Source organism: Balaenoptera physalus (genome assembly GCF_965194825.1).
Source record: "Balaenoptera physalus genome assembly, chromosome: 8".
NCBI lineage: Eukaryota > Metazoa > Chordata > Mammalia > Artiodactyla > Balaenopteridae > Balaenoptera > Balaenoptera physalus.
In genome coordinates this window covers 23,253,394-23,266,079 of record NC_138887.1, presented here as the reverse complement: position 1 = coordinate 23,266,079, position 12,686 = coordinate 23,253,394, and the positions used below count along the sequence as shown (strand labels likewise).

The window sequence follows — 12,686 nt, the reverse complement described above, 5'->3', positions numbered from 1 at the left end:
TTTAAAGTAACATTGCACTTTTATTTTGAATATTGCTGAGCTTTTCACATTTTCTACAATGAGCAAATATTACTTCTATTATTAAAAAAGCATCATTCTCCTCCTTTTGCCCCATCCCTCTTTTCTTTTCTCAGTAGAGTCTCCATTACGAATAGTCAACACTAGCTCTCTTCTTCCACTTTCCATCTGTCCTTCAACCATTTCCATCGCTCTTGCCTCTGGCACGTCACAGAAATTGCCCTTATAAATGTCAGTTATGATTTCCTAATTGCCATTTTTTAGGAAGTGATCATGAGTCTTTATTTTAATTCCACTTGACTTCGTTGAGTTTTTCTCTCCTAAAACTTTACCCTGGCTTCTAGGATCACTCCCTTTCCCAGTTTACCTCCAAACTCTACTATCCTCCCTGATTCTTTGACTACATCTTCATTGTTGGTGTCTCTACTGTATCAGGTCCTCTTCTCTGCTTACTCTACGCCTTCATCACATGAAAATCGCTGAAGTCCACTGATTTTCACAATCATTTTCAAGGGGACTGTCCCAGAATATTTCTTCCAAACTCAGACACTTTGTCTGAACTAGGGAAGCAGATAATATCTACCTCTATATTCTATGGATAGGTCTAAATTAGAATAAACAACATTAAACTTATCTGGCCCTCTGGCCTGTAGTCCCCTACAATGAATCACAGCAACAGCAGCCTCTAAAGAAATAAATCTAGGTGTAGTTATACTGACCCCTCACTCTCTTACCAAGTTATGCTACATCTATGTAAGGTATGCTTCCCAACATGTCACTTAACCCTACTGTCACTGCCTTAGTTCAAAACCTCAGCATTTCTGACCTGGATTAATAATGGCATCTTGCTGTGTTGTTTCTACTTCCCCCTCTCTTCCTTCCACTGCATTATCCACACTGCCACTAACTGATCTCTGAAAAACTGATTGTATCTCCTTCATAAATTGAATGCTTCACCTATACTATCAAGATGAAACTCCTAGACGTGGTAAATCAACAGTTCAGAATCCAGCTCTTGCCTATCTCTTCATCCTAACATCCCATAATTTCCCCCTTCCTACTTTCTGCTTCAGAAATGCTGGACTTAAACAGTTCTATGGACTAGCATGCTATGGGTGGCAATACAGCTTAGTGGCTAAGATCACAGGCTCTAAAAGCAGACTGTGTTTGTTGAACAGCTGTACTACACACTGACATTGTAAGTCAGGGATAGTGTCTTAATGTATCTATGCCTATGTTTCTTACCTGTAAAATGTAGGTGATAATTTTACCTACTTTAAATTAGGGCTTATTGTAAGAAATAAGACATAGAAAGCACTTAAAACAATGTTTGGCACATACTGAAAGCTTGATAATTGTAAGCATCTATTTGGTCACACTGATCCTTCTGCCTAAAATGTTCTTTTTCCTTTTGACTATCTGGAAATAACTATTTATCTTTGAAAAATCAACTGATCATCACTGCTGCCGGGCAGTCTCCTTGATCCCTTACAACCACTCCCAATAGAGTTGATCACTAGTTTTCTAGTTCATCATACCACCTGCCAGTATTTTTGCTATACATTATCACACTGTACAAAAACAGGATTTCATGCCCTACCTTCCTATAATCTACTACTCTCCAATAGAACTTTCTGCAGTGACAGGAATGTTACACCTGTGCTCTCCATATGTGGCTAGTGTGATTGAGGAACTAAACTTTTAATTTTACTTAATTTTATTTAACATGTCTGGCGGCTACTGTATGAGACAATGGAGCACTAGTCTGTTTTTAGGGAGGAGGGACTTTTATAATTCATTCATTCTCTTCAGTGCATGAAATAGGTTACTGAAAATGCCCAGTGAATGCTTATTAATTTGAACAGATCTAGGAATGAACTTCCAGGTAGAGAGCTCTGCCTCACAGCAATTGCAGTCCTTAGAAAAGCAATATTGCTTAAGTCCCACTACAACTGGATTTTGTTAACTGTGCTTTTGTCAATTTGCTTGGTGATAGATATTTCCTCATCCTCTGAAAAAAGGATATTGATCAGAATCTGGTTCCAGGAAGAAAACCTAAATGCCCCCAAATTTATTTATAATTGCCTTTTAAATTTAATAATTACAGTAATATTCTAATTTCAATTTTTGCCAGAGAACTGGGATTTCTTTAATGAACTTATTCCTGATCTATCCATAAAGACATTTTACTGTTTCTTTTTTTCTACAGCCTTTAATTGACTATTTTATTGACTTATTTAAGTTATTTAATTGTTTGCTACAGCAGGATAAACATGGTCATTTGTGAAGTAGAAATACAGCTGTTATTGGCAATCAAATATTAAAAACAATAAATAATAGGTATAGGTACTGCCTTTACTCCTTTCACTAAGAGTCTTTGTATTTGAAGGTTTTAATATCTTGGGAGGCATTTGTGTTGTTTTTCCCCCTATGCTAAAGCCTCTGTGTGTATGGATGTAACACAAATCCTTAGCAATATGTCATTCAAATGATGCCTAATGAACACACAAGCACTTTTAAAAGCAATAAGAAAAAAGAAAAAAAAAAACAGAAAGGAACCAGAACATATTATGCAAAAAAGTGATTAGCATACACAAAGACCTTAACTTTCAATAGGTGTGTATTCCAAAACTAGTAGTAAAACTTTGAGTTCTGATTGAATGAGTGGAAGGGAAAGAAGAGTTCAGCTAAATTAAATGTCTAGGCATTTCAACTTTGAGAACTCAGTGGCACGTACACACATGGAACAGTGACAATGGATTTAACAGAGGGTAATTACCGCCATTAAAGAGGGTGCCTTTGTTACCGTTATAAATAGAAAATAGGCACTCCTATTTTCCAGTGTGTCTTAAGTGATAGGACAAGATGTGAATGTTATGCTAAATTACTTCATTTCCTCTGGACATCATGTTATAAACACTACAAAAAGTTTCAGAACTCTGTGTATATCTTTGTCCTCGGAATCTTGAAATCTTTCTCTTGAAAAGAAATAACCTTGCTAAGTAAAAAGCTAATTACTGACCCTTAAGAGACAACCTAGTATAATCCCCTTATTTAAAGATGTAAAAAAAAGAAGGGCCAGAGAGGATTAGCAAGTTGACCTGCATTAAATAGCCAGAGTTTAGGGCAAAACCCACTTTTCCTGGCTTCCATTATAGTGCTTTTCCCTATACAAGGATTTTTGTAAAAATATTTTTAACAATTAGGATTATTTCTTTTATTTTCTTTCTTCTAAGCAATAATAGTTCCTCAAACAGGCTTTCCTTCTGCAATCCTTTGAGGATGATTTAGCAATGTTTGAATTTGCATGTGTAATATTCCATTTATTTGCATCACAACCTTGCCCACTGCTACTTAAATATATTTTTTGTTTCATGCAGCCCAATGTTTGCAAATCAGTGATGCCAGTCATCACTAAATACCTGAAATGTGTTGGTTAAGAGTCTTAATGATCTGGCATGCAGGTGGAGTGAAAATAGACTCTACATTGCTGCAATTATGCTAACTACAAAATAGAAATAAATGTCATTTATTCAAACCCTATATTAAATGGTGTAAACAGAGTAACTTAAGCAGCACTAAGCAATTGACATAACTTCTTAGGAGTACTTATGTCCTCAAGTATCAAGCATCACGGTTGTCAGGTACTACATAGCTCATATTTTGATTTTGATTAATGTAGATTATAGCAGTTTCAACCACATTCTTCAGTATTTGATTTTAAGATTAATACACTTTCTACCTGGCTTAAACTGTTTATTCAACAGATAATTGCTAAGCACTTTGCTTATGTGTGGCTTTCAGAGATCTGGTGTCCTATGGCTTTCAATTTAGCTTTCAATTTACTTACACAGTTTATATATTTCAATTTATTTTATACAGTTTGTACATCATCACACAGATTGCCATTCAAAGAGAGAAAGTATCCTAACCGAAAATATACATGAACTTTATTAGTCACTGGTCCTGTAAGTCTGGACAAGTTACTTAAGTTTCAGATTTTTCATCCACAAAGTGTTAGTGCTTTCATCATTAAATTACAATGACTATTACAGGAGGAAGCAAAACCATAAGAAACCCACATAAACACAAAGTATTGAAGAATGTAAGCTCCCAGTAAATATTAGGAATTTTTACTTTCCAATAATCACATTGAATGTAGGCTCATTAACACTTATGTATTGAAGTCTATACATCCAATACCATTCAAAAATGTTTTTTTTTCATTAAACTATTATTTATATGGCAGACATCTGACTGGACACTAGGAATATACTGAGGAATCAGCAGTAAATGAGACGGAAATAGTATTTGCCCTCTAGAGAAGAAAGGTTGGTGTTGAACAAGTAATTACAAAGCATGAGCTATTTCAAAAGAGCAGCATAGCTGGATATGGAGCTAAATCCTCCTCATGTGTAGAGAGAATTACTGAGAAAGGGAAGACTATCACTAATGAGGATGGGGCGGAACTAATAAATTTCCCTTCGGAAATGCTGAGTTTGTAATTCTGTGAGCTATCCACATGTATGAACAGTTGAAAATGTGCATTTGAAGTTCAAAGGGGATATTTGGTTAGAGACTTAAGTCTCAGTGTTACTGCCATACCCTTACACTAAGGCATATAATTTACACTAAGGAAGGGGATGGGATGGAAGAGATCAAGGGCTTAGATTGAGAAGAGAAGGGCACTAAGGAGAATGGAGACTTAGGTAACAATGTTGAAAAACTACAACATTTTCCGGTCATTTGAGAGGAATAGGAAACTTTGGAGAAAATGATGGAACAGTAAGAAGAAAACCAGGAGAATGGAATCACGGAATTTGAGTGAAGTGCTCCAAAGGAAGGTGATCTAAATTGAAAGGTCTTAAGAGGTCAAGAAGGCAGTATATTTAAAAGACTCTAATGGATTTAATAATGTAGAGATTATGGGAGAGGTTTCAGAAAAGTTGTGAATGCAGAATCCAATGAAGTGTGTTCAGAAATGAGTAGATATGAGAACAGAGTTTAAAGAACTATCGCTGAGGAGTATGAGAGAGAGAGAATCTGTAGTTGAAGGGGAATACAGCTAAAGGGGGGTCATTCTTGTTTCTTTTGGTTTAATGTTTGATAAACTAATTTCATGAGTATATAACTTTTAAAGACGGTAAAGTTGAAACAAGAGGGGGAAATAATAAAGGCATTTACTTACTCTCTCTGAATATTACTATATTCTATTTTAGAGCATCTAAAGCAATCACTAGACCAACATAAAAGGATGCTGAAAATTAACAACACTTTAATTACACATTTTGGGTGTTGTGACCATCTTTGACATAGCACCCTATGAAGTGAATCCTATAATTTCAACTAAAGAACACTGATTTCTCAAGATGTTCTATGATAAAAGTTCTGTAATCAAATAAGTTTGGGATACATATGTACCATAACAACTTATTGGAAATTTACCAACAGTGTTTGTAAGCAAAGGCTCTGAAAATCCTGTAGTTAAAACTTGGTATTCTGAACCTGGCAGTTATGCAAATTATTAGGCTATAATATCCTTTCCTTTCATTGATATATCAATATTTTTTCTACAACCTTTTGAAGTATGATTCTAGGGTTTAGAATGAGTTCCACAAGTTTCTAGGATCATGTGAGGTCCCTAATATTGAGGAAGAAAGTCTGAGTAACTTGCTGAGGAAACATATATTTCACTTTCTATGCAACATAATTCTAGAACTATCCAACATTAAGAGAATGAGCTATTCTAGAACCACCATAATTCCCAAGCTTTTCCAAATACATGACAGGGAAATAAAATTTCTTTAGGATGCCACTCATACCCACTGTGAATTATTTGAAACTTATGGAAAATTATTATACATCCCTTAAAACTTCTCTAGAACATGAGGTCTGAGCTAATTAGTATATTCATTTTACTGATTCATCCATTCAACAATATTTCAGGGACATGTACTATGTGTTAGGTTCTGTTCTTGGTTTTAAGGATATAGAACAAAACAATAAAATCTCTGCCTTCATATGCTTATAGTCTAATATAAAAGATATAAAAGAACTGTGTACTATATAGGTAGCAATAAGTGCTATGAAGAAAAATCAAGGAGGTTAAGGGGCTAGAAAGTGATGAAAGAATGAAAGAAAGGGTGGTAGGGAAGGCATTCTTGAGGAGGTGGTATTTGGGAAGAGATGAAGATTTGGGAAGATTTCAATGAAGTAGGAAGTGAGCCACAGGAAACACACGAAGAGATCAGCCATTCTCAAAAGCTCTGAAATGGGGGCTTGGTGAGTTCAAGGAATAGTAAGGAGTCCAGTGTGTCTTGAGGAAAGAGGGACAAAAGTGCAGGGGTAGGGGGGAGGCAGGAAATAAAATTAGAAAAGAAGACGCGGCTAAAAATGTAGAGCCTTGTGAGCCACAGTAAGGAATTTGGAATTTTATTCTGAGTTTGATGGGAAATTACTGGAGTTTTTTGTTTTTTGTTTTTTGTTTTAATCTGGAAGTAAGATAATATGTAGGAGTTTGATGTTCAATCAATTTGGCTGTTATATAGAAGACTGTTCATAATAGCCGTTAATTTTGGTGTGATGTATTTCAAAAATTCAAATTTCATTGGTGGGCCCAATCCCTTAAACAATATCAATTTGGACTCTCTAATTATCATCAACCCTTTGGTAACTGTAGAAGAACTTCAAGAATTGAATTGCAGTATGTCTAATACGATATTATTTATGGTTAAAAAAATATGTTGCCAGGGATTCTCAACTCAGGCTGCACATTTGAGACACCTGGGAGATTTTTTTTTTTTTTTTTTTTTTTAATTTCATTTATTTATTTATTTATTTATGGTTGTGTTGGGTCTTCGTTTCTGTACGAGGGCTTTCTCTAGTTGCGGCGAGTGGGGGCCACTCTTCATCGCCGTGCGCGGGCCTCTCACCATCGCGGCCTCTCTTGTTGCGGAGCACAAGCTCCAGACGCACGCGCAGGCTCAGTAATTGTGGCTCACGGGCCCAGCTGCTCCGCGGCATGTGGGATCTTCCCAGACCAGGGCTCGAACCCATGTCCCCTGCATTGGCAGGCAGATTCTCAACCACTGCGCCACCAGGGAAGCCCCACCTGGGAGATTTTTAAAACTACCTTTGCAGACCGTGACACCTGGAGATTCAGACTCATTTTGTTTGGGTTGGGGTCCTAGTATCGATATTTTTTAAAAAGTACCCCACATGTTCACAATGTGCAGCCTGGTTTGAAAATCACCACCATCGACTTTACCTCTGCATGCAGTACACTAAAATATAAAAGGTCTTGAAAGACAAAACCAAACTGATAGGATGGCTTGCCCTTGAGGAAGCTAATAATAAATGATGATCAAAGAGGACTTTATGACATTTAAATGCTCAAGGTGAGACTATATTCTTGATACCTCTACAAATAAAGTATATGTAAATTTAAAATGGTAACTATTTAAAAGAATGAAAGAGTATATAATAGCTTGTTTTGTAAAGCTTACAAGGCATGTGATTTTTTTCCCTTTAGGGACAATACTGTTTGAGCAGCTGTTGCACTGCATCATTTGTCCTAAATGGCACTTTAGTGTGGAAGGAGGCAAATAGGATGATGCCAGCAAAGTGATCGGATCATATTTCTCTAATTTGCACTTTCCTATCACAGCAAACTAATCAGGAAGAAGGATTTTAAAGTTCACCTTTTGTTGATGCAATAAAATAGGATCAAATCCCTTGATTTGGGCCAGTTAAAGTTTGTGGCCTAGTGGTCATCTGATCAGTTTGGTTTGGCAATAAAATCCGATTGTGAAGAAAGATGAAATAAGGTTTTTAGTCTCAACAGAGCCTCTCTTTAACAATGAGAGATATACCCTTAGTTCTTCATGCAAAGAGCAGATTTTTAGTAAAATGGTGACAGAAGCCTGTCATAGATTTCAAATAATAATAAACTGAATTATATCAGAAAGTCATCAGGTTCTTATTGGACATACTTCACTGGCATCCACCTGATTTTGCAGAAAATATGTTTGGGTTTGACTCTTCAATGCTTATTGTCTTCATTGATCTGGCAAACTTACCTCCAAGTTTTAGATTCGTCATTTGTAAGATGGAGAAAATATTGTGTCTATGTGACTACTGTTGTCAGGATTATGTAAAATATTACAAGTGCTAAATGTCATGTGAGTTGTTATAATAATATGCACTCAAAAGAGTTAGAGCAAGAAAGAGCATGAGATTTGGCGTCTGACAACCAAGATTTGAGCCCAGATCTCTTCATTTGCTTGGCCTAGCATCATGGTCAATAACTGAATTATTCTGAAATCCACATTCTTAATCAAAAATTTTTTTGTCATAAACCAGTTTTTGATTATTAGTTTAAGTAAACTGTGGACTACATTATTTACTCAAACTTTTATTTCCTTCTGCCCTTGTCACTTCCAAATATCCCATCAGGAGTAACACAATGCTTGCTTTTACTTTTCTCCTTTTCCTCTTTTTACTTTACTTCCTTCCCATCTCTTTTCCTAATGAGGTCTCAACTCTGCCCTATCGATTTGCCCCAAAGGCACGCAAGTGACAACACCTACAAGGATGTTCAAAAACTGGGTCGATCAAAATGTTTACCATTGCTGGGCTTCCCTGGTGGCACAGTGGTTGAGAATCCGCCTGCCAATGCAGGTGCAGGGGACACAGCTTTGAGCCCTGGTCCGGGAAGATCCCACATGTCACAGAGCAACTAAGCCCGTGCACCACAACTTCTGAGCCCGTGTGCTGCAACTACTGAAGCCTGCTCGCCTAGAGCCTGTGCTCCGCAACAGAAGAAGCCACAGCAATGAGAAGCCCGCCCACCTCAACGAAGAGTAGCCCCCGCTCGCCCCAACTAGAGAAAGCCCGCTCGCAGCAACGAAAACTCAACACAGCCAAAAATAAAATTAATTAATTAATTTAAAAAAAGTTTACCATTGCTAATTTTTATGATTACAAAGAGGTATGTGATGGCAAATAACACTGTACATCAATACATTTTTTTAAACTATAATTTTAGAGTACTGAGTTTTAATTTCCTTTTTTACTCTAATTCTTACTTGGTATTTTTGTTTCCTGGAAAATATACGGCCATGATCAATAATGTGTCTGACTAGATCAGGTTCATTACCATTTGACACTAGCATTTTGGTCGTCTAGAAGCTCAGTGGACTCACATTAAAATATTGTTATCCCTTTTTGCATCACATTTAGAAGTCAGTGATATATACCAAAATATCCTAATTTCTCCATGTAACAGTTCACAGTTTTTGCAATGAAAAACTTTTCTGGACATGAGCCAATCATTATAAGGAACTTGAGTTCTAATGTATTAACCTGAAAATATAGTGACTAGATGCTCAATGAAATTATTACTGAATGAAATAAGAATCACCAAATTGAAATGCTCTATTGGAAAAAGAAGAATATGTGATCCCAAATAACAATGTATTTTTATCCTTCTCACAAAAACAATGCTATAGGAAGACCAAAGACAACTTTATGCGATAACAAATACCCTGGAAGATGGCAGCATGATGCCTGAATTGGCTGAGGTAATAAAACGACTGTGGAGAGATCCAGGAATTCAGGCCTGCTTTGAAAGGGCATCTGAATATCAGCTCAACGACTCAGCAGCTTAGTAAGTGAATGCATTTTGACAGCAACTGTAGCTGAAACATTTACATTTAAGAATTGTAACTCTGTATGCTCTACATTTGTAATCACAAATGATGAAAGTAAATGGCTTTACATTTTATCATACTAAAAAGCAAGTGAAGAGAAAGAAAAAAAGATCAAGATGATGTAAATAAGATGTAAAAAACATAACCACAGGAGCATTTTAAATAACTAATTTTGAACCTGTATGTCTGAGAAGATATATATGTTGTAAATATTTTCTCCCAATTAAAAAGATTTAATCCTTACACACTAAGTTCAACATGAACACAGACTGGTAATATGTACACTGAGGTCTTGGGCTATTCACTTCATCTCTATTCAAGTTACTAAAATCATCTTCTAAAATAACCTTATTAATGATACATGCTTTGGCTCCACTGGTTTGAGGGGCATGATATAGCATTTTAGAAGAAAGTTATGTATTGATTTGAAAAACATTTGTATATTGTGGGATTCTTTTTGAGTCTCAAGCAAGATTATATAATTTTCACAACTAATATCAACCAGTTAGCAATGTTTAGCCATAAGGAAATTAGGATGTTGTAACAATGTTTATAATTTCATTATCAAAATGATTTTAAATTTCCATTTTAGTAAGTGGTCCTTGACCTGTCCCATGGTTACATGCTTATAAGCACGTGTGCACATGCATGTAAATATAATGTAAATACTTATTCTATATTTCTGTCCATGCATATGAATGTGTAAAAGGGTACAAATAACAGTTCTTCTGAGGCTCCCAACAGAACATGCTAGCAGTACTTTAAAAAACAGTTAAGTAAAAGTTAAACAAATGAAAGATTATTTGAGGACAGAACAGTAAAATTTGCATGATGCTTCAGATTTTTAAGCATAACGAGTAGGAGGATTATGGAGAGAAAACAAACCATATAAATTCTAGGAAAACATAACAACAGGCTTCTGTGATTGCTCATTCGTTTTCATTTTAAATTCCAAAATCCAATGGACATATTGCCCTTGGAGGAAAGTCCTACTCTTATCTCTCTGATGACCTAGAGAATGGATATCATCCTGTGATTACATCAACAATGTTTTAATACTACTCTATAGTATAAAACATTGCTGTTTGATATGAATCATTGATAAAGGCAGTCACAATCAGAAACTGAATTATGGAATATTCTCATAAAATGTTGCTTAGCAATGTTCTGGGGAGAGAAGAAGAGAAGGATAGTTCAGTACTTGTAATTCATACATTTAGTTTCAGATGCACATTACTGGGTAAACATTTTCCCTTAAAATAATGTAACTTGTATTTGCAATTATATTATCATTATGTTTACCAAATTCTTTGCTCTTTGATAACAAAAAAATTTTGTTTTGTATTGTATACATATTGTATACCCAAAATGGGCAAATAGAATGACATTTTATTGTTTTTCCTACACTTTCTAATCTTTAATTTTAGCTTTTTTCTTTGTTTTGACACATAAAATATATTTTTCACTGGGACTATCACATTTCAGATTCATATTAAAAGCATTTGTCTGTTCTTCAAGTTTAACAAATCTACACAATATCTATTTGCATCCATTTTTGTGAACATCACCAGTAATGTAATGATTTTTAACCACCCACATCGATTTGCAAAGAGCCGTAGAATAACTACAGGAAAAAGAACGTTTTCATTTAAAATCTTAAAATTTAAATGTTAACTTTCTTTTCCCTTAGGGATTCTTAAAGGGGAGATTAAGTAAAAGCTTGCTAAGAAAAATAGTTGAATGGCCATTGCTTTCTTCCAAAAATTAACAGCCGCATTTTTTCTTTCAAATACTTAATTACATTCACATTTTAAAACTAAATACACTATCAGATTGATAACACATCCATTTTATTTCATATGCCTTATATAGGGAAGGGGTCTTTCTTTTCCTTCTCCTCTCTTCTTCTCTACCTCCCCTCCGTCTTTTCCTTTCTTTCCTTCCTTCTGTCTATTTATTCATCCACCCGTCCATCCATCCACCCATTTTTTTTGTGAAAGTGAGGTATTTGTTATTCTCTCAAACCTAGCAACCCTTTAAGTTGAGGCCAGCAAAGAGGTGAGTCCTAATCAGAGAATGTTGTTTGTTGGCAACATAACACCTCTCCCTTAATCAGTACTAGCAAACTGAAAGAAAAGGGTCATGACAGTGGGAAAAATTTTAATTAATACTTCACGGTTTGCTGACTGGGCTGTCCAGTGTATGACTTAAACTCCACGTTTTAAGATTCAACATGGACTTTACTAGGAGAATACTATTTTTATATGATTAGAAAAAGAATCAGGTATTTTTTAAGTGATTTGAGCTATATGTATTCAGGGCATCTGGTTTAAGTTTTAGACCACAGGCTTGAGCACCCAAATTCTATATTTGTTTATTAAAATGAACGTCTTAAATGCAAATTTGTCACTCTGCTACTGCTTCTGCTTTGCTTGAGATCATTTATGCATGCAAATAAGAGTACATTAAAATGTGTCTTTACCAAAGCATTCATTTAGCTATCATTAAAATGAATTTAATCTCTATCATGGCAGGTATGTTTTTGTTTGGTTCGGTTTGGTTTGGTTTTCGCTCCTGCATGAACCAGCTGAGCAGTAATATACTACCACATATGCAGCCTGAGTTAACAGGAAACTCACCAAGGACCTGGCTTCAAAAATCGAAGATAGATAAACTAGAACATTTTTCCAATACTTTCTTCTGATATTTCTATCTTGATTTGTCTTTTTTAATAAAATTAAACTTTATTAGAATAAAACATGGTGATACATTTTCACATTATACATATATGTGTTTCTGAAGTGTGATTGTCTATTGGTCCTTGGCCAACATCCCTTTGAGGCACTTGGCAATTCTTAGTTTATTTCAGCTTAAAATCAGAAAGATCCTCCAAGAATAAATTATCTATATTGCTGTTGAATTTATTAAAAAATAAAATAAAATAGCATTGACTTTCAA

General features: G+C 35.3%; 1 protein-coding gene and 1 pseudogene across 2 annotated transcripts in view; both read left to right on the top strand.

Annotated features, from left to right (window-relative positions):
• Positions 1 to 12,686, top strand: part of LOC309666212 (cullin-1 pseudogene) — a 334,922-nt pseudogene that overhangs the window by 91,177 nt on the left and 231,059 nt on the right. The gene's annotated exons all lie outside the window — the stretch shown is intronic.
• The window catches only part of LOC309666472 (guanine nucleotide-binding protein G(t) subunit alpha-3-like), a 66,015-nt gene that overhangs the window by 37,240 nt on the left and 16,089 nt on the right, over positions 1 to 12,686 (top strand). Inside the window, 1 exon segment of the mRNA XM_082473918.1 lies at positions 9,528 to 9,685. Within this exon segment, the coding sequence (XP_082330044.1) occupies positions 9,528 to 9,685 (158 nt within the window).